The following is a 23,759-nucleotide window of genomic DNA, read 5'->3' on the forward strand; positions in this document are numbered from 1 at the left end:
AGACACTACATACTGATATACACCTGAACATCAGCAGGAGAGGACTCTTTAAAGTAGAGACACTACGTACTGATATACACCTGAACATCAGCAGGAGAGGACTCTTTAAAGTAGAGACACTACATACTGATATACACCTGAACATCAGCAGGAGAGGACTCTTTAAAGTAGAGACACTACACACTGATATACACCTGCACATCAGCAGGAAAGGACTCTTTAAAGTAGAGACACTACATACTGATATACACCTGAACATCAGCAGGAGAGGACTTTTTAAAGTAGAGACACTACATACTGACATACACCTGAACATCATCAGGAGAGGACTCTTTAAAGTAGAGACACTACACACTGATATACACCTGAACATCAGCAGGAGAGGACTCTTTAAAGTAGAGACACTACACACTGATATACACCTGAACATCAGCAGGAGAGGACTCTTTAAAGTAGAGACACTACATACTGATATACACCTGAACATCAGCAGGAGAGGACTTTTTAAAGTAGAGACACTACATACTGATATACACCTGAACATCAGCAGGAGAGGACTCTTTAAAGTAGAGACACTACACACTGATATACACCTGAACATCAGCAGGAGAGGACTTTTTAAAGTAGAGACACTACATACTGATATACACCTGAACATCAGCAGGAGAGGACTCTTTAAAGTAGAGACACTACACACTGATATACACCTGAACATCAGCAGGAGAGGACTCTTTAAAGTAGAGACACCACATGCTGATATACACCTGAACATCAGCAGGAGAGGACTCTTTAAAGTAGAGACACCACATGCTGATATACACCTGAACATCAGCAGGAGAGGACTCTTTAAAGTAGAGACACTACATGTATGTTTGTACTGCACTGTACTAGCATGAAATGGAAATACTAAGTACAAGTATGTCAAAGTGGTACTTAAGTACAGTACTTGAGTAAATGTACAGTAACAAATAATATCTGCAGCGTTGTTACAACATTTTAGAGTTGCAATTAATTTTTTTACATAAATGTAATGATACATTAATGCATTATGTAATAACCAACCGTGAATTTAATAGATTATTTCTTAGATTTTTCCTTCCTAAAAATCGATTTTGGTTGCATGTATTATTCCAATTGAATTAAAACAATAAAAGGTGTAATCGCTCCTGCAATGCAGAGCAATCTATTTAAAAATGCAGCAGATTAATACATGATGAAGTAAAACTGTATTGCATTGTGTGTAACTGTTACTGAATATGTTGTTACAAGGGCACACACCAATGCATACACAGAACACACATTCATAAATATCCCATTCACACAAATGCATGGACACACACACACACACACACACACACACACACACACACACACACACACACACACACACACACACACACACACACACACACACACACACACACACACACACACACACACACACACACACACACACACACACACACACACACACACGTAACCCTCGGTATTTACATGTAAGGCACATAACATCTATGTACACGACAACAAATCAAAGATGCATTTTTTTCCGTTCAGTCCCTGCAGCGTCTGGGAGGAAGTCTTCTCTCTCTCTCTCTTCTCTTTCTGAGGGTGGGCAGGATTACAGTTTCTCACAGCAACACACTGCAAACTGAGGGAGGGTCTGCTGCACGATGTCTTTTTCTGGGAGTTATCGCAAAGTGGAGACGTGTTATCGCGCAACCCTGGAGATCCCGCCTCCTCTCTAGTCCACATGGCGCCTTTTTCTGAGCGTCTTTGTTCACTGACTTCAATGAGAACATGCCATCAAATACGGCCGCTGCGCATAGCGACTTTTACCTTAGCGCACCGCCATTTTTTTTTGCAGCTTCTCCGAGTTATTTCATATTCTGAGATACATGCAGACGGTGTCGCAGCAGAAATTGGGTAAAAAGCTTGTTTTTAACCGTGTCTTCAGACGGGAATTATCATAACAAAGACCAACAAGTTCTTCATCCTGGACACTAGATGTCGCTGAAGGTTACATCTGTATGGAAATCAGCCTCCTCGCGCTACAGCTGTCAGACTGAACACATTCAGACAAAGTGTAAAAGCAAGCATGTTTTGGATGCTGCTTCAGGTGAGAACACGCTGTCAAACTAATATATAGTAGAAACAGATGATTACATCCAAGTGGGAGAAGCTAGTCCGACTGCTGTGATACTGCTGTGATACTTCAAGATGTCAGTGTCGTAGAAGCAATAAAAAAAGGGCTACAAACAACTGATATTCTGAACAATCTGTGCTGTTGTATTTGCTGTAAAGTGTCTCTACTGGAGGCTATTTTTATTATATGTACAGCACTCTGGCTCCAACAATACTTGTTTATAAATGTGCTTTATAAATAAAACTTGATTTGAACTGTGGATGAGACGCTGGGCGCAGAAAAAGGCGTTATGTGAACACAGACCCTAAAACTAAATCTGTCTGCAACGAGCTACAACATTGCTGACTGTCTTCGGGTGGAGACATCCCCCCCCCCCGCACCTCAGCGTCACTTCCTGCACATATCCTCTCTTCTTCCTGCTGTGAGCTAAACTCTCAAAGGAAGGTCAGCCAGTCAAATCTTAAGTTTCTCTGGAACGAATCAGTAGATTTCCTTCGAGTGCGAACACATCTCGACGCAGCGCCGTCCTCCAGCCGTTTGCATCGGTCGTTAAAGAACCGATGCTTCTTGGGGAATGTGTGATAAAAGCCGAGCAATTGAACAGATTCAGGTCCGACGTGTAGGCCAGTAATGTCGACTTTTTCACCTGAAAACAATCCGATCATCCGTCTGTAAAAACCACGTGTTCGGGAGATACCAGAAGGATACTTCAGGGTCTCTGCACGCGGCGTAATTCACAGCTCCTGCTGCATGCAACCTGTGAGACCATTAGCACCAGAGTAAAAGCATCTCTCGGCAGTCCCCTTGCTGCCGTTCAGTCTCAGTGAGAAACAGTTCTGCCGACATAAGTTAAAAAAGAAATAAAAACATTCATTTGGCTTTGGAGATCTTTGGGTTGTTCCTGTAGTGCAGCACAGTGGAGTTTCCAGTGGTGTCTCTTTGTCTCTTACATCTCTTTCTGATCCACTCTTCATCGTGTTTCTCCTTGCAATCATACGGCCGGTTCCTGTGGTTCCTGTGGTTCTGCGTTACGCCTCGGACGCAGCCTGAGGCTTCAGCTGAGCCTTCTCCATCGCCGTGCCGTACGGGAGAGAGCGCTTGAAGAAGCCGAACTGCAAGGAAACGAGTGAAAGAAAGCAGGGATTAGAAAGTTAAAAGTAGAAGCTGCTGGGACTCCCAGCAGCTTCTACTGAAGCCTTCCGAGTAAATCGCCAGAACGCCGACACCTCCTCATCTCCACCGCTCCCATGTTTTCTTTTGTGTTGCCATAAGTTAGTCTTTCTGCGTTTCTGCGCTGGGCTAATGCTAATAATGCTAATGCTAATAATGCTAATGCGAGGATAATAAAATGGCGGCTTCACAAAACTTTTTGGGAGTTTTACGGGGCGTGGTTTGCAATCCGCCCAGCCAATCAGACACAGGAACCTTTTTCTCCCACGAAAGTCGCTGCTCTCTAGCGGGGACGGAAAAGGGGGTGAAAAGGTTCTGATTAACTAATTTTAGTTCCGGCTCTTTTTGGTGTGAACGCAACATTTCGGAACTATATTGGAACTAAAGTGGGAAAAGTACTGCGGTGTGAACGCGCCCAAAGACAGCTTAATGTTACCCAAGAAGCATTACAAAATATTAAAAATGAATATTGTTGTAGTTTGGTAACCTGAGACATGATTGGTCCATAACATGTCAGAAAAAGTAAAATAATTGCAAATCCTGACATCTTTAAATGTGTTTTCTGTCACACCCACAGTCCGAATCTCAGGGATATTTTTGTTGACATTTTTTGTTAAAATCTGCAAATGAGGCATCATGTCGCGCTAACTTTTGGTGAATTTAGGAGAAATGTACACAAACAGACGTTAGTAAAATAAACTCCTACTTGTGGATGTTTTGATTCCACTAGTCTGAAAGAAGACATGTTATGGAAGCTAAAAAGTGAATGAAATACTGTTTTTAGGTGTGTATAAATGAGTGTGTGAAAAGCTTAAGAATCTAAAGAACAGGTAAGTCCTTTTAAGAGCTATTTAAAGACCCTTTCCATACATTTTAAGACCTCATCGCCACTTGGAGTTCTAACCGGTTACCTTGGCGACACACTTCACCTCACATTGACTATATACAGTATTGATTGTCCTTCCTCCTTATCTTCCAACCATTTGGACGCAGACTTGCATTTCCCCATAACGATGTTGCTTAGCAACCGGCGTAAACGGGCCTCCGCGCGCTATCAAGCAGTGAGCGTGAGAAGTCCTGTTCAGATGACGTCAAACCCAACGGGATGCCATCAATAAACTACACAGAATCACACTACACACCTACTCCATGATTACATTCAGGCAGACTGTAGAACACAACCTCTCTGGACCATTTATATACTTATTGGAAACAAGCTACAAAATGTAACACCTTGAAAAATGCTTTTTAATAGCCTTCATTTTTGCTAAATTGATTGATCAACTTGTAATGCTTTTTCAGACCCCGCGGACCCCCTGAAGAATGAACAATATAGTGTCTGCTTGCTTTGCGTCGCCTATATTGGCACTGACCTTGTACAGGACGTAGATGAGCAGAGCCAGCAGCAGTAAACCTGCTAAAATGGCCAGGATGATGATCCACAGAGGCACCGAGTTCTCTATGTCCGGCTTATTCCACACCAGCGGAGTCACCACCTGAGGAAACATCACAGTGTATCAGTTTAACTCGTATACACTAATGATTGTTTCCTAGATTCATTCATTCATTCGACAACCTGGGAGAAAAGAGTGAAACACGTCCATCCTAGTTTCTCAAAGTCCGATGGGATGTCTCTAAATGTCTGATGTCAGTCCAAAACTCACATATATTCACTTTTAAATGATATACATTAAGATTAAACAAACTTTATTATGATTTTGTCACAGCAGCTTGTAAACAAGGCTTTGCACATGAATTAAAAATGAAATAAAATGGAAAATAAACAGTAAAAATATAAATATTAACAATAGAAAAAAACATTAAAAGGTTTGCATGTCGACAGTGAAAGATACTATTTACAATAAGTGCGCAAAATAAAATAAAAAGATAATTAAAACGGCATAAAAGGCAGGTTTGAGAGGCTAAAAACTGCATTTTCTTGCATGAAAAACAATCAATTATCATCAAAATGTGCTTTATTTTCCTCCAAATGGACAAAATAATGAGTCAACTAATGACTGTAGCCTTAAATAAAAAAAATGAAATATATCTGATTATGATCCGACTGGAAAATGACATGTAAAATACCTTTTTGTGTCCGCTGGGCACGTGTTTCGGGGCGATGGCGTACGGCATCTTCTCCACGCTGTATTTGGCGAGACACTCCAGCACGTAGTGTTTGTACGCTCTCTACACGGGCAGATCGTGGAGAAAGGGTTAAAACAATGAATGCAATGCAGCCGTCAGACACTGGGAGGCGACAGAGGCTTCTTTAGATACATCTCCATCATCACAATCAGAGAGGGCCAAAGTACACACTTCCTTTACTCAAGTAGAAGTACAGATACTCGTGTTTAAAAATACTCTGGTGAAAGTAGAAGTACTGACTAAACTTCTTTACTCAAGTCAAAGTAAAGAGGCTTTGAAGTGTACTTCAGTAAAAATTACCCATAACTACCAGCTGTTTTAAAGAGTACCTGACCTCCCTTTATATTAATAGAACAATAATGTCATTGTTAGCTAATGAATGTTTTCATGCTGAACAACGGCAACATGACAACGTTTCCATTGGTCCCTCTTCTTTAGAGAAGACCAGGAAGTGATGGATACACGGATCGTGTTCCAACCAATAGGCACGCAGTGACTCTAAAGAATAATGACCACGCACCAACACACATTCAGACTAAAGGAACCAGCTGTTTGGAAAATGAGAGAAGTAGAAAGTACAGGTATTTGTGTTCAACATGTGAGAAGTAGAAAGTACAGGTATTTGAGTTCAGCATGTAAGAAGTAGAAAGTACAGGTATTTGTGTTCAACATGAGAGAAGTAGAAAGTACAGGTATTTGAGTTCAACATGTAAGAAGTAGAAAGTACAGGTATTTGAGTTCAACATGTAAGAAGTAGAAAGTACAGGTATTTGTGTTCAACATGTAAGAAGTAGAAAGTACAGGTATTTGTGTTCAACATGTGAGAAGTAGAAAGTACAGGTATTTGTGTTCAACATGTGAGAAGTAGAAAGTACAGGTATTTGTGTTCAACATGAGAGAAGTAGAAAGTACAGGTATTTGTGTTCAACATGTGAGAAGTAGAAAGTATAGGTATTTGAGTTCAACATGTAAGAAGTAGAAAGTTCAGGTATTTGTGTTCAACATGTAAGAAGTAGAAAGTACAGGTATTTGAGTTCAACATGTAAGAAGTAGAAAGTACAGGTATTTGGGTTCAACATGTAAGAAGTAGAAAGTACAGGTATTTGTGTTCAACATGTAAGAAGTAGAAAGTTCAGGTATTTGTGTTCAACATGTAAGAAGTAGAAAGTACAGGTATTTGTGTTCAACATGTAAGAAGTAGAAAGTACAGGTATTTGAGTTCAACATGTAAGAAGTAGAAAGTACAGGTATTTGAGTTCAACATGTAAGAAGTAGAAAGTACAGGTATTTAGGTTCAAAATGTAAGAAGTAGAAAGTACAGGTATTTGTGTTCAACATGTAAGAAGTAGAAAGTACAGGTATTTGTGTTCAACATGAGAGAAGTAGAAAGTACAGGTATTTGTGTTCAACATGTGAGAAGTAGAAAGTACAGGTATTTGAGTTCAACATGTAAGAAGTAGAAAGTACAGATATTTGTGTTCAACATGTGAGAAGTAGAAAGTACAGGTATTTGAGTCCAACATGTAAGAAGTAGAAAGTACAGGTATTTGGGTTCAAAATGTAAGAAGTAGAAAGTACAGGTATTTGGGTTCAAAATGTAAGAAGTAGAAAGTACAGGTATTTGTGTTCAACATGAGAGAAGTAGAAAGTACAGGTATTTGAGTTCAACATGTAAGAAGTAGAAAGTACAGGTATTTGAGTTCAACATGTAAGAAGTAGAAAGTACAGGTATTTGTGTTCAACATGTAAGAAGTAGAAAGTACAGGTATTTGAGTTCAACATGTAAGAAGTAGAAAGTACAGGTATTTGAATTCAACATGAGAGAAGTAGAAAGTACAGGTATTTGGGTTAAACATGTAAGAAGTAGAAAGTTCAGGTATTTGTGTTCAACATGTAAGAAGTAGAAAGTACAGGTATTTGAGTTCAACATGTAAGAAGTAGAAAGTACAGGTATTTGGGTTCAACATGTAAGAAGTAGAAAGTACAGGTATTTGTGTTCAACATGTAAGAAGTAGAAAGTACAGGTATTTGAGTTCAACATGTAAGAAGTAGAAAGTACAGGTATTTGTGTTCAACATGTAAGAAGTAGAAAGTACACGTATTTGTGTTCAACATGAGAGAAGTAGAAAGTACACGTATTTGTGTTCAACATGAGAGAAGTAGAAAGTACAGGTATTTGAGTTCAACATGTAAGAAGTAGAAAGTACAGGTATTTGTGTTCAACATGAGAGAAGTAGAAAGTACAGGTATTTGAGTTCAACATGTAAGAAGTAGAAAGTACAGGTATTTGAGTTCAACATGTAAGAAGTAGAAAGTACAGGTATTTGAGTTCAACATGTAAGAAGTAGAAAGTACAGGTATTTGAATTCAACATGTAAGAAGTAGAAAGTACAGGTATTTGGGTTCAACATGTAAGAAGTAGAAAGTACAGGTATTTGAGTTCAACATGTAAGAAGTAGAAAGTACAGGTATTTGAGTTCAACATGTAAGAAGTAGAAAGTACAGGTATTTGAGTTCAACATGAGAGAAGTAGAAAGTACAGGTATTTGAATTCAACATGAGAGAAGTAGAAAGTACAGGTATTTGAGTTCAACATGTAAGAAGTAGAAAGTACAGGTATTTGAGTTCAACGTGTAAGAAGTAGAAAGTACAGGTATTTGGGTTCAAAATGTAAGAAGTAGAAAGTACAGGTATTTGTGTTCAACATGTAAGAAGTAGAAAGTACAGGTATTTGTGTTCAACATGAGAGAAGTAGAAAGTACAGGTATTTGTGTTCAACATGTAAGAAGTAGAAAGTTCAGGTATTTGTGTTAAACATGTAAGAAGTAGAAAGTTCAGGTATTTGTGTTCAACATGTAAGAAGTAAAAGTAAAAAGTCCTCAGAAAAATAAGTAGTGGAGTAAAGTACTGATACCAGAGTAACGAAGTATTTGAACCCACTACTCCCACCTCTGCAGACCATTGATTCTACGCTCCGTGCTCCTCAGCACGCAGAGGTCAGGAGTTTGTTTAAAGCACGGCAGACAGAGGAGAAATGTAAACACTTAGAAAGTGCAGTCCGCAGATTCTTAGATAGCAACTGTTCCCATTCGTCAGGAGAAACTATGTGAGACTGTGCAGACTGACAGCGCTGAGTCCTGCAGCTACTCTCCATGCTTCATTATTATGGGTTAGTTTTAGAAAAGAATAACATCTTGCTGATCTATTTTCTAAATCTGATTAAACGGTCCTGTTTTTATGACTTAAGAACAAACTAAATCTTTATAAAAATCCTTCATCTTGACATATTTCAGGTGTAAAACATATGAATGAAATCAGATTTTAAATTACTTTTATTGGTTTTTAAAGCTCTTGATGGTCTTGGGCATAGCTATTTAATCAGATTTGCTTTTAACGTATTAACCCTTTAGATCCCTCAGGTCTTATAGTACTATCCTTTTCATTATAATCATATATCAACATTTTAAATTATACATAAAGGGAAAAGCGACTGTGAGACGTTTCAAAGTCATAAACACAGGAGACTTGTTTCTCTCTCGTTTGTCTTTCAGGGCTTCCATACTTTTTGATGCTTTCGTGAAAAATTGCGTCTTCCTCTGCAGGTGTGTGTGTGTGTGTGTGTGTGTGTGTGTGTGTGTGTGTGTGTGTGTGTGTTAGAGAGTGTGTGTCCTAGCATTACTATCCTTGTGGGGACCTACATTTTAGGGTGAAGACTTGATTAAGGTTAAGGTTAGGATAAGTCTCCAGGAAATGCATGCAAGTCAATGTCCCCTGAAGTGTGTGTGTGTGTGTGTGTGTGTGTGTGTGTGTGTGTGTGTGTGTGTGTGTGTGTGTGTGTGTGTGTGTGTGTGTGTGTGTGTGTGTGTGTGTGTGTGTGTGTGTGTGTGTGTGTGTGTGTGTGTGTGTGTGTGTGTGTGTGTGTGTGTGTGTGTGTGTGTGCGTGTGTGCGTTACCGACCTCAGTGAACGTCTCGGCCCAGACTCTGGATCGCACTTTGAGGATGGCGGTGGTTCCCTTCTCCAGAATACCCACAGTGCATTGCAGCGCCCAGCACTCGGTGTTCGAGCAGGACTACAGAAACACAGAGGAGGGGGGGGGGGGCATTTTTAATATTTATCATATCATGAGTTTAGAAAACAAACTTCAGTACTTTTGGAACAGTGATTCACAACCCTAAAACTTAAGATGATTAAATAAGAGTACAAATAAAAACACAATTAAGAATTAAATAAGAAGAAAAAGAGAAGGAAGAAATATTAACTAAGAAGAAAATAAGGAATTAAAAAGGTGGGTCTTGTTTCTTAACAGTATGAACGCTCTCATAACACAGAATGCAGATATGTGAAAATGGACACCCTGAGGTTGAGAATAGAGACCCTAAACTGAAAATACATTTTACAAACACGTCTAGAATCGGAGAGAGAAACATCTGCAAGCTTAAAAACACCAACCAAATATCGTAGAGCGAATGGTCCCAACACATCTATTAACCACTCTAAACATTGGCTTACTTAAATGATAAGACATAGAGTCTCTGGGCAGCAATGGGTTAATTAAAAGCCCAATTACCGTACTTTTCGGACTATAAAGCGCACCTGCATAAAAGCCACAGCAGCTAAATTGTCCGTCTGTCTTGCTCTCGTTCTGTCTCTCGGTTCCACTTTTACTTTGGCGCGCTACCTGTCTCACTCTTTTCCGGCCTCCAGCTTTTCCTGCTGGAGCCCGCCCTTAAAGGTGGCGGGCGCGGACCGGTCCTAGAGCCCATAGTGTTAAAGGTGGTTAATTTTACCTGTAAAATCCATAGATTTAGGAGGTTCCCTAGTGGCCGTTAGCTGTACAAAAAAAAAAATGGGGAAAAAAGTCGCGGCTTATAGTCCGAAAAGTACGGTAGTTCTGTTTAGATCTTTCTTTGTGCGTACACAGAATCTCTAAAGGGTTTTATTGCCCCAAAAGCCGAACAGAGAGAAGTGAAATCTGGCAGGGCCGATACGGAGAGGAGGAATCAGAGCCATGTTAAAGCTGCCTGTCCAATAAAGAAAAAACAAAGAGCCCAATGTTATGACACTACTCCACGCCTGCTTTGGATTAGAGCGGAGGAATGTCATGAGACTGTGGAAGTGCAGCGCGCACATTACCGCCCGCCTCCCTTTCTCCTCATACACACTTTCAATTAGCTCCTCATAATGCAGCCCGGCACATTCCGCAGCGCGGGCTTGAGAGGAGGGAAGGACGAAGCGCTTTAAAAACAGCTTTGTTGTAGCAGCGTCACACAGAGGCTCTGGAATCAGTGCCTATTTATTGACTAACTTTCTGAATTGTATTGGTGTTTTAAAAAAAAAATATTTTTAGATGTGATCAAACTTAGGGAATGCTAAGAGATGTGTCTGTGGTCTTTGTTGTTTTGGAGTGTGTGTCAGAAGAATGGATCCCTTGTCCAAATCTACTTTAAAGTTCCCCTATCATCATCAATATATCCCAGGTCTCAGATATATACAGAGCCGGTCTCTGATTGGCTGAAACACCGCAGCATTACCCATAATCCCCTCTGTTTCAGCCCTGTTTCCTAAGTGCTGATTCGCTGTCTGACGGGGGACGCATGTTGATGTAGAAGAGACGTGAAGAAGAGGGGACACATGTTGATGTAGAAGAGACATGAGGAAGAGGGGACACATGTTGATGTAGAAGAGACATGAGGAAGAGGGGACACATGTTGATGTAGAAGAGACATGAAGAAGAGGGGACACATGTTGATGTAGAAGAGACATGAAGAAGAGGGGACACATGTTGATGTAGAAGAGACATGAGGAAGAGGGGACACATGTTGATGTAGAAGAGACATGAAGAAGAGGGGACACATGTTGATGAAGAAGAGACATGAAGAAGAGGGGACACATGTTGATGTAGAAGAGACATGAAGAAGAGGGGACACATGTTGATGAAGAAGAGGGGACACATGTTGATGTAGAAGAGACATGAAGAAGAGGGGACACATGTTGATGTAGAGGAGACGTGAAGAAGAGGGGACACATGTTGATGTAGAAGAGACATGAAGAAGAGGGGACACATGTTGATGAAGAAGAGACATGGAGAAGAGGGGACACATGTTGATGTAGAAGAGACATGAAGAAGAGGGGACACATGTTGATGTAGAGACGTGAAGAAGAGGGGACACATGTTGATGAAGAAGAGACATGGAGAAGAGGGGACACATGTTGATGAAGAAGAGGGGACACATGTTGATGTAGAAGAGACATGAAGAAGAGGGGACACGTGTTGATGTAGAAGAGACATGAAGAAGAGGGGACACATGTTGATGTAGAAGAGACATGGAGAAGAGGGTTTCCTTAGGCTCCGTCCCACAGACTTAATGAGGGGATTGAGACAGACAGGAGCGTATCCGTCCACTTCCTCCCTCCTAAAGGACCTCCGTGGCCCCGCTCGGTGGAAATGACATGAGCATGGAGAGGAGCCAAAGATATTTCAGACCCCGGGGCCACGTTTCCTCTCTGGAGGGATTAAGTGGTCGAGATCTGGAGCTTTTCCCACAGCTTCCTGCAACAACTGGCCTCAGCTGCTGCACACTGTAGATACTGTATCCGATAATACTGCCGTTTAAAGAGATCCTAATCATTCAGGAGTAAACAGCCGGGTACAGATTTCATAATACAGTCTGCAGTTACAAGTTAATAAGTTGTTAATAAATGCCTTTTGGTGCAGTTTCTGTGCAGCAGGAGAGGACTCTTTAAAGTAGAGACACTACATACTGATATACACCTGAACATCAGCGGGAGAGGACTCTTTAAAGTAGAGACACTACATACTGATATACACCTGAACATCAGCAGGAGAGAACTCTTTAAAGTAGAGACACTACATACTGATATACACCTGAACATCAGCAGGAGAGGACTCTTTAAAGTAGAGACACTACATACTGATATACACCTGAACATCAGCAGGAGAGGACTCTTTAAAGTAGAGACACTACACACTGATATACACCTGAACATCAGCAGGAGAGGACTCTTTAAAGTAGAGACACTACATACTGATATACACCTGAACATCAGCAGGAGAGGACTCTTTAAAGTAGAGACACTCCATACTGATATACACCTGAACATCAGCAGGAGAGGACTCTTTAAAGTAGAGACACTACATACTGATATACACCTGAACATCAGCAGGAGAGAACTCTTTAAAGTAGAGACACTACATACTGATATACACCTGAACATCAGCAGGAGAGGACTCTTTAAAGTAGAGACACTACATACTGATATACACCTGAACATCAGCAGGAGAGGACTCTTTAAAGTAGAGACACTACACACTGATATACACCTGAACATCAGCAGGAGAGGACTCTTTAAAGTAGAGACACTACATACTGATATACACCTGAACATCAGCAGGAGAGGACTCTTTAAAGTAGAGACACTACATACTGATATACACCTGAACATCAGCAGGAGAGGACTCTTTAAAGTAGAGACACTACATACTGATATACACCTGAACATCAGCAGGAGAGGACTCTTTAAAGTAGAGACACTACATACTGATATACACCTGAATATCAGCAGGAGAGGACTCTTTAAAGTAGAGGCACTACATACTGATATACACCTGAACATCAGCAGGAGAGGACTCTTTAAAGTAGAGACACTACATACTGATATACACCTGAACATCAGCAGGAGAGGACTCTTTAAAGTAGAGACACTACATACTGATATACACCTGAATATCAGCAGGAGAGGGACTCTTTAAAGTAGAGGCACTACATACTGATATACACCTGAATATCAGCAGGAGAGGACTCTTTAAAGTAGAGACACTAGTTTCACTGAAACAAAGGACAGAGAAGCCACCTGCAGCGGGAAGGCGGGTTACTCACAACACCAATAGCCTGAAATTACAGAGCAGCCAGTGAAGTAAGCAGAGCATCGCTGACGGAAAGCCCCCCCCCCCCCCTCTACCACGACTAAAGGCTCTTTAATGTTAATCACCCCAGCCTGACCTTTAACCCCTCCTCCTTTTAACGACATCATAACCTAATTATCCAATCCCAGGAGCCTCGTGAAGGGGCAGCGTCCCCAAAATAGATCCAGACCCGCACACTTTATATATTGTCGAACCTTCAGCTGTGTAAGAGACACACACATTATGTTAACCACATAACAACATTAACTCTTAACTGTACACTCGCGCTGCACATTTCCTCACTTTCAACTCACAAAGTAAAGTCCACCCGTGTGTTAAGCGCTAAAGAAAGTGACAATTCCCGCTAATTAAATGTATAAGTGATGTGTTTTTAATTTAATATGTGCAGGTTTGCAGCTATTAGATAAAGCACGGTTCAAAATGTTGTTGACATATTACAGTCACAGGTTTGGACAGAGGGACTAACACTCCATACATCGGAAAATACGGCCATAAAAAGTCGTTTTCTGCATGTTTTTCTTGACAAAGTGTGTATACATGAGTGTGTGAAGGGTGTGTCAAAAGCTTCAGAATATAGAGAGGAGGGAAAGAGGTGTACGTGTACTTCCTCTTGGATTAATACGACTTTTTTTCCACTAAAATCGGACATTTAGTGGAAAAAAGTCGTATTAATCCAACAGGAAGTTTGATATTTTAGGCGAAAAAAGGCTCAAATACGATCAAAACAGACTATCCATCTCATTGTGTTTGAGTATCATTAATATTTAAAGGAGAAAAGATGATTAAAGTTATATATTTTAGAAAATAAAGCTCTTCTGGAGGAAACGGCCTTTCAAAATCTGCATTGTAAACTCGCATAGGAAGTGAATAGGGTAAAACATTTAACTGACAGATATCACCATGAAACTTTCCCACTTCATTGCTGACATTAACACAATTATTTTTTATATTACAAGTTTTCTGAAGTGTTGTGTTTAAATATGCAAATGAGCAGAGGCGAACCGTCAGGGCCTTCAAGGTATTCAGAGAATACCCTGGAGGACTCAGATAAAAAAAACGGAAATCGATTTAATTATATAAATAAAATGTATATTAAATGTGAGAATGGTATCTGTGTCGTTGATCTGTAATATCACAGTGTTACGTTGATTTGTTTGTCCTTGTCGAACCATGCTCTACGCATTTCAGTGGTTTTGTGTTAGAAAAGAAAGCAACCAATCAGATCGTGTTCTGGGTCTCTGGGTAGAATATCCTTCAACAAGGTATTCTACATCCTTGATCGAAGGCCCTGGCCGTTGCACTGAATGAGAGCGTACGTTTGGACTGACAGTTTGATCAACCAATCAGATATTGATTTGTAGCCAGTGGGCGTGTTCTTTCAGAGTTCCCCTCGGTTCCAGGGTATTCTAGAAGGCCCGCTAGGTAACTGGCTCGAGACAGAGGATCTAGATCAGGGGTGTCAAACTCAAGGCCCGGGGGCCAAATCCGGCCCTCGACTTCATTTCATTCGGCCCCACAAGAGCTTGCAAAGAATATAATATGTTTATTATACGGTTACATGCTACTTTACAGAAGCACGTTGTCCATAAACTACATGTCCCACAATGCATCTGAAATTTGCCTTTTTTTCTCAATTTGCCTTTTTTTCAAAATGTCTCTTTTTTTTCTGTTTTTCCAGAATTTGGCTTTTCTTTTTAAATAATTTTGTGACATGCACACTGAAGAGACTTGCAATTATTTGCCCTAGACTTCTGCTTTCAGACGTATCTGAAAATAATCCAATGCAGAGGCAATCATGTAATATAATAAATGATGTTATATATATTAAATATTTATATATGTATTTTTATATAGTCTTAAAGTTACAACCGGCCCTTTGAGTGAAACCATAACGCTGATGTGGCCCGCGATGAAATTGAGTTTGACACCCCTGATCTAGATGAATGCGACGAAGCCATTCGAATGCCGTTTTATTGTTTTTAACGTTGAAATGCAAAGTGCAACAGGTGAAGAGGAAGTTGTTGCGGAATTGTTGTGAGTACCCTTTTCAAGATGACAATTCAGTGAAAAGACGGACTTTATAACGCCGCGGAGGAGGGGGGGGGGGGGGGGGGGGCGGGGGGTGTGTGTCTAGTCTACAGAAGGTCCAGTTGTGATAGACACGGTTCGCCACTGCAAATGAGGCGTTTTGTAATGCCACCTGTTGGTGAATTTAGGAGAAATCGACAGGCACAAACGGACAAAGTTACTAAAATAAACTCCTAAATGAGGATATTGGACGTTTTGTTTCCACTAGTCTGAAAGAAGACATTAAGGAAGCATAAAAAGCTCCAAAGAAAAAGCTGATGAGTGCATTTCAACTTTTTTTTTTTTAGTCTTACCAGGTTAGTTAAATGCGCGAGTTGGTTCTTGTTGACGTCCCTCCTCTCGACGTGGTGCTCCGGTGCCTTCAGGGCCAGGATAGGAGGTTCTGTTGAAGTGCGCTGGAGCTAAAAGAAAACACACACACACACCCCCCCGTTAGCACAACACACACTGTGAGCTCAGCAGGCAGAAGAACACACCTCCCTCTCTGTCAATATAGCGTTAGCATGACCCCCCCCCGAGGCTTCTGGTCATTAATCAGAAGCATGTGAGCTGCATGGAGAAAAGCACCGCACTTAGAAATTCACCAGGGAGGAAAAAAGAACATGGAGACAGATGGCCACCTCTCACATCATATGTCAAGCTTCGGATGTAAACACAAACAAAATGCCCCCCCGCGGCTACAGCTAATGTAAAGGGGTGCGCCTTTTCTGAGTGAGGTGGTGCATCAAAACGTCTCTGAGGAAAAGGGAAGAGCTGAAACTTCAAAGTGGTGGTGGTGGAGTGAGTGTCCTGGGTGGGGCTGAGGAGAAGGAGGAAGAAGACGAGGAGGAGGAGGAGGAGGAGGAGGAGGAGGATGGTGTGGATTTGAACTTTTAATCATAGAGGTCAAAACCCATGCAAACTATAACCCAGAAGTATATTAATAACAACAACATAAATCAAATTCTGCAGGGATGTTGTGATGTTGGATTTCTGTGTTGGAGCCTGAAGGCAGCATCTCCTTGGTTCCCTCCATAGAAAAGCCAATAGCCGCTTTCACACCAAGTACTTTGCCGTACTTAGTTCCCGGCACTTAGTTCCCCCCTGGAACTAAAGAGCCGATCGCGTTCACACCGGAATAAGTTCCCTGGGGGTGGATTAGGAAGACTAAGACTAAGACTAAGACTAAGACTAAGACTAAGACTAAGACTAAGACTAAGACTAAGACTAAGACTAAGACTAAGACTAAGACTAAGACTAAGACTAAGACTAAGACTTCTTCTTCTTCTTCTTCTTCTTCTTCTTCTTCTTCTTCTTCTTCTTCTTCTTCTTCTTCTTCTTCTTCTTCTTCTTCTTCTTCTTCTTCTTCTTCTTCTTCTTCTTCTTCTTCTTCTTCTTCTTCTTCTTCTTCTTCTTCTTCTTCTTCTTCTTCTTCTTCTTCTTCTTCTTCTTCTTCTTCTTCTTCTTCTTCTTCTTCTTCTTCTTCTTCTTCTTCTTCTTCTTCACTGGCAGGCCGCGTATACTGCCGCCCGAAGTCCCCGGAGTTGAGGACCGGCTTCAGTAGAAATTGCAAATAATGCTAATGCGAGGATAATAAAATGGCGGCTCTACAAAACATTTCAGAGTTTTACGGGGCGTGGTTTGCAATTCGCCCAGCCAATCAGAACTGGGGCACTTTCCCCCCCCCCAGGAGAGTACCACCTCTCAGCAGGCACTACAAATGGGGGTAAAAGTTCCCGGCAATAAGTGCTCTTTTTGGTGTGAACGCGACATAAGGGGTACTAACGGAACCAAACGGGAAAAGTATGGGGAAAAGTACTCCGGTGTGAACGCGCCTAATGGGACTTTGGATCATTGCGGAAAATAACCTCAACGGTTTAGGATTCTTACACGCAGGATAATCTCCACATATTAACACCACTTTAAGTACAAAGCTAAAGTTTGACACACACGGCGTAATGCAGATGTTGCATTTAGTGAAACATATAACCGAAGCATTTTGACTTCAGCTGAATGTATACCTCCAAAACAACCAGGATTCAACAGTAAGTGTGCTCCTCATATCTCCACCTGCATGTGACACACTCACCTTGAGGCGTTGGTGGTTCATGTGCTTGTCGGCGGTGCAGTTGATGGGTCCCTCGGTGGAGAAGCTGAGGGGGTAGAGCAGCGTCTGGCCCTGGATTCTGAATGGACAGTGCAGCTCCAGCAGAGTGTGGCTGATCCGGCTCGGCCCGTTGTTCACCAGCTGCAGGAAGGAGGAAATGAATAGGAACCATCAGTATGTGGAGTATTAGGGAACTTCAAAAAGATAGTTTCATAATCTAGCTTCGGCTGAGAGGCAGCAACAGATGTTTTCCCATGATGACATTTTCATATTTCACATATTTGCTTATAGGTCGCCGAAAGTAGAGTGCTATTAAGCCGACATTATGTAATTATGAAGGCCATTAGGATTCCTTCAGTGTTGATGCTTCAAGAGGTTTTTAGCGTCCCCTCCTTCTCTCTGATATGAAGCGATAAAAACGCTTCTCACTGCACGATGTTCGGCTGCTGCTACCATAACTCAGCCTGTTTATCGAGCACCAAGATCTAAAAAGCGTTTGGGAAAAATGAGGCTTAAAACTGGAAGAAAATTAAATGTATGACAGCTTTTGGCAGCTAACGCTAACGCATGCTCAACTGGGACACAGTGCCAGTACAGGAGACCAGAGGAAACCACAGTGGGAAACATGAGGGAATATATTCTCTGAAATTAAAGTGGTAACATATGACAGAAAGCAATAAGGTTTTGTGAATTAAAAAAAAGTTAGGTTTTTCTCATATATATATTTTTTTGCATGGAAATGAATCACTTTAATCCCAAGTTTTCCTCGCTTGGCTCCTTGATCTTTAAATAGTTTTTTATTTTCCTAAAATAACCCTGAAATGCATCTGTAGATTTATGAAAAATACCCATTACATATTGGCTAATTAAAATACACAACTCAACTAAATATATAACATCGTTTTAAAGGTCCCGTGTCATGGCCATTTCTACCGATTCCATTGTTGAGGTCGACTAGAATAGATTTACATCGTTCATTGTTCCAAACTCACATTGGTTTCTCAAACAGCATCTCTGTATAGCATGTGTATTCACTCTCTGTCCTACACGGCTTGTTGGAGCTCCTGCCCCCCCCCTCCCTATGAGCCCAGTAGCCGTCTGCGAGACACAGCGAAACCCAGCCCGAAATACACACACACCCGCAGTCTGGCTGGGAGTTTGTGTGTGTGCTCAGGCTGAGTTCCGCGCTGTCTCGCCGACCCCACACCAGTGAGCCAGCTCACAGTGTCCCGCTCCTCGAGCCTCGCAACGTCCCGCCGAGTGTGTGTGTGTGAGGAAGTCCGCGGATTGGTCAAAAACGCCGTTACGTCACTATACCCAAGAAGTAAACAATGGAAAAAGAGAAATCTCCAACGAGGCGTTCTGGGGCAGCATACACAGGTATTTTCTGTGTTAGAGCTTCACTCACGACAGGGTGTACTTTCAGGGTTTGTGACTGCAGACCGTTTACATGCAGAAAAAGCTACATAACACACAAGGGGACGGGTGATAACCAGAAAAGCATGACATGGGACCCTTAAGTCTTTCTAATGCGTAAAAGTTAAATATTACACCTTTAATTCTCACAAAAGGGATGTTTCCTTTTAGTTAGTAATTTCATAATACATGTTTTACCTCGAAGATGTGCTCCACTGGCGGCCCCACGTCCTGCTCCACCTCGTAGTTCTTGGTCAGCTTCCAGTTGACTGGCGGGAAGAAGACCTTATCTGGCCGGGAAACGCTAAAAAAAAAAAAATGGGGATGTGAGAAAAAAGCGTAGAAAGACACCTAATGAAAAGTTGAAATGAGGAAACACTCGACTCACCCCTGCAGAATGACGTCAGCCTGAACCTCCACCTCCAGTTTATACAGCACAACCTCACTGTGGGAGTTATTCTCGTTTTTACTGTGGAAAGAGGAAAGAAATGGTGTTTTCATTCTGTACGCCCGCGCCAGAATACACACATAAGACACAGATATTTGAAGTGTGTGTGTTGTACCTGCGGATCTGCATCTCAAACTGGACCGTTTTGTGTGTGTCCTTCAGCCGCGGCACCGTGAAGCGCAGACCTGCCCACAGCTGCAGAGAGGAAACACTGATTTATTAATGATCATTTTTAAAACAATTACTAACGAAAAGGAAACACCAGCTTTTCGAGTTTTTTTCGAGTTAATTTGCGTGTTTAATATTAGAAATGTCTTCGATTTTTCCCTCCATCCCCAGGCTGCTTGATTGAGTTTTAATTTCCCTACAATGACTGTGAAACTCTTTGATTACAAAATTACACATTTCTCTGGAATATCTGGCATAACTAACGTAACAAATATATAACATACTGTAGCGCTTTCCTTTACAACCGGACAAGATTAAGTCATCACACGCCTAACATTAGCTGCATTTAGCTTAGCGGTGGTGACGTGAAGTCATGTGACCGTGCTGTAGTTCCTTTATAGCCCAACATTAGCCTCCTTTAGCTTAGCGGTGGTGACGTGAAGTCATGTGACCGTGCTGTAGTTCCTTTATAGCCCAACATTAGCCGCCTTTAGCTTAGCGGTGGTGACGTGAAGTCATGTGACCGTGCTGTAGTTCCTTTATAGCCCAACATTAGCCACCTTTAGCTTAGCGGTGGTGACGTGAAGTCATGTGACCGTGCTGTAGTCCTTTATAGCCCACATTAGCCGCCTTTAGCTTAGCGGTGGTGACGTGAAGTCATGTGACCGTGCTGTAGTTCCTTTATAGCCCAACATTAGCCACCTTTAGCTTAGCGGTGGTGACGTGAAGTCATGTGACCGTGCTGTAGTTCCTTTATAGCCCAACATTAGCCGCCTTTAGCTTAGCGGTGGTGACGTGAAGTCATGTGACCGTGCTGTAGTTCCTTTATAGCCCAACATTAGCCGCCTTTAGCTTAGCGGTGGTGACGTGAAGTCATGTGACCGTGCTGTAGTTCCTTTATAGCCCAACATTAGCCACCTTTAGCTTAGCGGTGGTGACGTGAAGTCATGTGACCGTGTTGTAGTTCCTTTAAAGCCTAACGTTAGCCGCCTTTAGCTTAGCGGTGGTGACGTGAAGTCATGTGACCGTGTTGTAGTTCCTTTAAAGCCTAACGTTAGCCGCCTTTAGCTTAGCGGTGGTGACGTGAAGTCATGTGACCGTGCTGTAGTTCCTTTATAGCCCAACATTAGCCGCCTTTAGCTTAGCGGTGGTGACGTGAAGTCATGTGACCGTGCTGTAGTTCCTTTATAGCCCAACATTAGCCGCCTTTAGCTTAGCGGTGGTGACGTGAAGTCATGTGACCGTGCTGTAGTTCCTTTATAGCCCAACATTAGCCGCCTTTAGCTTAGCGGTGGTGACGTGAAGTCATGTGACCGTGTTGTAGTTCCTTTAAAGCCTAACGTTAGCTTACTTAAGAAAATCCTAAAGTGGTGTTAATATGTGGAGATTATCCTGCTGAACAAAATGTGTTTTTTTTGGTGTAAGACAACTCACACCAAAACTATCTAGATTAATAAACAGCAGTACATTTATGATAGGAAATATATATTTGAGACTCTTTGGGTGGTTAACTATTCCTTTAAGGCTCCACACACAGCCATTCCTCCCCTCTCTACTGCACTCATCATCTGATTCACGTGTGATTTTCTTGGGTGTGTCAGTGAACTCCTCGTGTACTCAGCAGACAGATGCAGGACACGTGGGCAGCTTTAAAACGTGGCTTGCTTTGCCCTTTCTAAAAAACTATAATTTCAGATCCATTTGTTCCCCACACATTAAGTCTCTGTATCTACCTTTTTGTGAGCTAAAATTTCAGACTGATTTGAGGCAGAATTTACAACAACAAATCCTTTTTTAAATGTCTGTCTCTCTTCCAGCTTTGACTGTCTTCCTACCTATCAGCAGGCCAGCTTGTTTGACTCCACCTTAACGGGTCTGATTCTGTACTTCCTGTCACAACATTTCCTGCGTTCTTCACACCCAACCTGGACACGAAAGCAGCTTTTTTTTCCTACAAAGAGCAGGAAACTATGATGTTGTGTACAGTGCCATGCATGCCTGACACCAGGGGGGGTCATAGGTCAAAGATGACCCACGCCCAAAACTGAGGGGGTGGGGCATTCAAAGGTGATGGTGCTACATTATGAACAATAAGTCTGTGTCTTCGACCCCATTTACACCGAAACGCAAACGAACCGAATTCGATATCAAAAAAGTATTTCGTTCACACGGATACGGCTCAATAAATGTGTCCCTTCACACGAGACCACTCGACCCGCTGAGACGCTGTAGTACATATGCCGGGCCTGTAAGTATGTTGATCCCCTTTGTCAGTTGTGTATGGTAACACCTACATATTTCAAACAGACCGTTGTAATTGTTTACCCTGCATAGATTCAATATGCTAATATTTGAAAGAAAATCAAAGTGTCCTTACACTGGTGCCAGACTTCATAGGGTTTCCCAGATCACAGCTGAGGTACCGGGTCTGGTTCTCCGTCTCATAGCTGCAGGTCAGCAGGGTCAGGCTCTGAGGAACCAGAGAACAGAGGTGTCAAAACACAGCTCAGGACAATCAATAAGAAACATTCCTCTGGCCAGAGATGGCAAAAGTACACACATCCTTTACTCAAGTAGAAGTACAGATACTCGAGGTAAAAAGTACCCATAACTAGCAGCTGTTTTAAAGAGTACCTGACCTCCCTTTATATTAATAGAACAATAATGTCATTGTTAGCTAATGAATGTTTCCATGCTGAACAACGGCAACATGACAACGTTTCCATTGGTCCCTCTTCTTTAGAGAAGACCAGGAAGTGATGGATACACGGATCGTGTTCCAACCAATAGGCACGCAGTGACTCTAAAGAATAATGATCACGCACCAACACACATTCAGACTAAAGGAACCAGCTGTTTGGGAAATGAGAGAAGTAGAAAGTACAGGTATTTGAGTTCAACATGAGAGAAGTAGAAAGTACAGGTATTTGAGTTCAACATGTGAGAAGTAGAAAGTACAGGTATTTGAGTTCAACATGTGAGAAGTAGAAAGTACAGGTATTTGAGTTCAACATGTGAGAAGTAGAAAGTACAGGTATTTGAGTTCAACATGTAAGAAGTAGAAAGTACAGGTATTTGAGTTCAACATGTGAGAAAGTAGAAAGTACAGGTATTTGAGTTCAACATGTGAGAAGTAGAAAGTACAGGTATTTGAGTTCAACATGTGAGAAGTAGAAAGTACAGGTATTTGAGTTCAACATGTGAGAAGTAGAAAGTACAGGTATTTGAGTTCAACATGTGAGAAGTAGAAAGTACAGGTATTGAGTTCAACATGTGAGAAGTAGAAAGTACAGGTATTTGAGTTCAACATGTAAGAAGTAGAAAGTACAGGTATTTGAGTTCAACGTGTAAGAAGTAGAAAGTACAGGTATTTGAGTTCAACGTGTAAGAAGTAGAAAGTACAGGTATTTGGGTTCAACATGTAAGAAGTAGAAAGTACAGGTATTTGAGTTCAACGTGTAAGAAGTAGAAAGTACAGGTATTTGTGTTCAACATGTAAGAAGTAGAAAGTACAGGTATTTGAGTTCAACATGTAAGAAGTAGAAAGTACAGGTATTTGAGTTCAAAATGTGAGAAGTAGAAAGTACAGGTATTTGTGTTCAACATGTAAGAAGTAGAAAGTACAGGTATTTGAGTTCAACGTGTGAGAAGTAGAAAGTACAGGTATTTGAGTTCAACATGTAAGAAGTAGAAAGTACAGGTATTTGTGTTCAACATGTAAGAAGTAGAAAGTACAGGTATTTGAGTTCAACATGTAAGAAGTAGAAAGTACAGGTATTTGAGTTCAACATGTGAGAAGTAGAAAGTACAGGTATTTGAGTTCAACATGTGAGAAGTAGAAAGTACAGGTATTTGAGTTCAACATGTAAGAAGTAGAAAGTACAGGTATTTGAGTTCAACATGTAAGAAGTAGAAAGTACAGGTATTGGGTTCAACATGTAAGAAGTAGAAAGTACAGGTATTTGTGTTAAACATGTAAGAAGTAGAAAGTACAGGTATTTGAGTTCAACATGTAAGAAGTAGAAAGTACAGGTATTTGAGTTCAACATGTGAGAAGTAGAAAGTACAGGTATTTGGGTTCAACATGTAAGAAGTAGAAAGTACAGGTATTTGAGTTCAACATGTAAGAAGTAGAAAGTACA

General features: G+C 41.4%; 1 protein-coding gene across 1 annotated transcript in view; it reads right to left on the reverse strand.

The window, feature by feature from the left end:
• The window catches only part of itga5 (integrin, alpha 5 (fibronectin receptor, alpha polypeptide)), an 82,670-nt gene continuing 58,911 nt past the window's right edge, over positions 1-23,759 (reverse strand). Inside the window, 10 exon segments of the mRNA XM_034086392.2 lie at positions 1-3,258; positions 4,690-4,812; positions 5,405-5,506; positions 9,422-9,535; positions 15,793-15,900; positions 17,568-17,726; positions 19,200-19,305; positions 19,390-19,470; positions 19,565-19,644; positions 21,995-22,087. Coding sequence (XP_033942283.1) covers positions 3,175-3,258; positions 4,690-4,812; positions 5,405-5,506; positions 9,422-9,535; positions 15,793-15,900; positions 17,568-17,726; positions 19,200-19,305; positions 19,390-19,470; positions 19,565-19,644; positions 21,995-22,087 — 1,050 coding nt within the window. The 3' untranslated portion in view covers positions 1-3,174.

The sequence above is a fragment of the Pseudochaenichthys georgianus genome, chromosome 7 (genome assembly GCF_902827115.2).
Source record: "Pseudochaenichthys georgianus chromosome 7, fPseGeo1.2, whole genome shotgun sequence".
NCBI classification, from domain to species: domain Eukaryota; kingdom Metazoa; phylum Chordata; class Actinopteri; order Perciformes; family Channichthyidae; genus Pseudochaenichthys; species Pseudochaenichthys georgianus.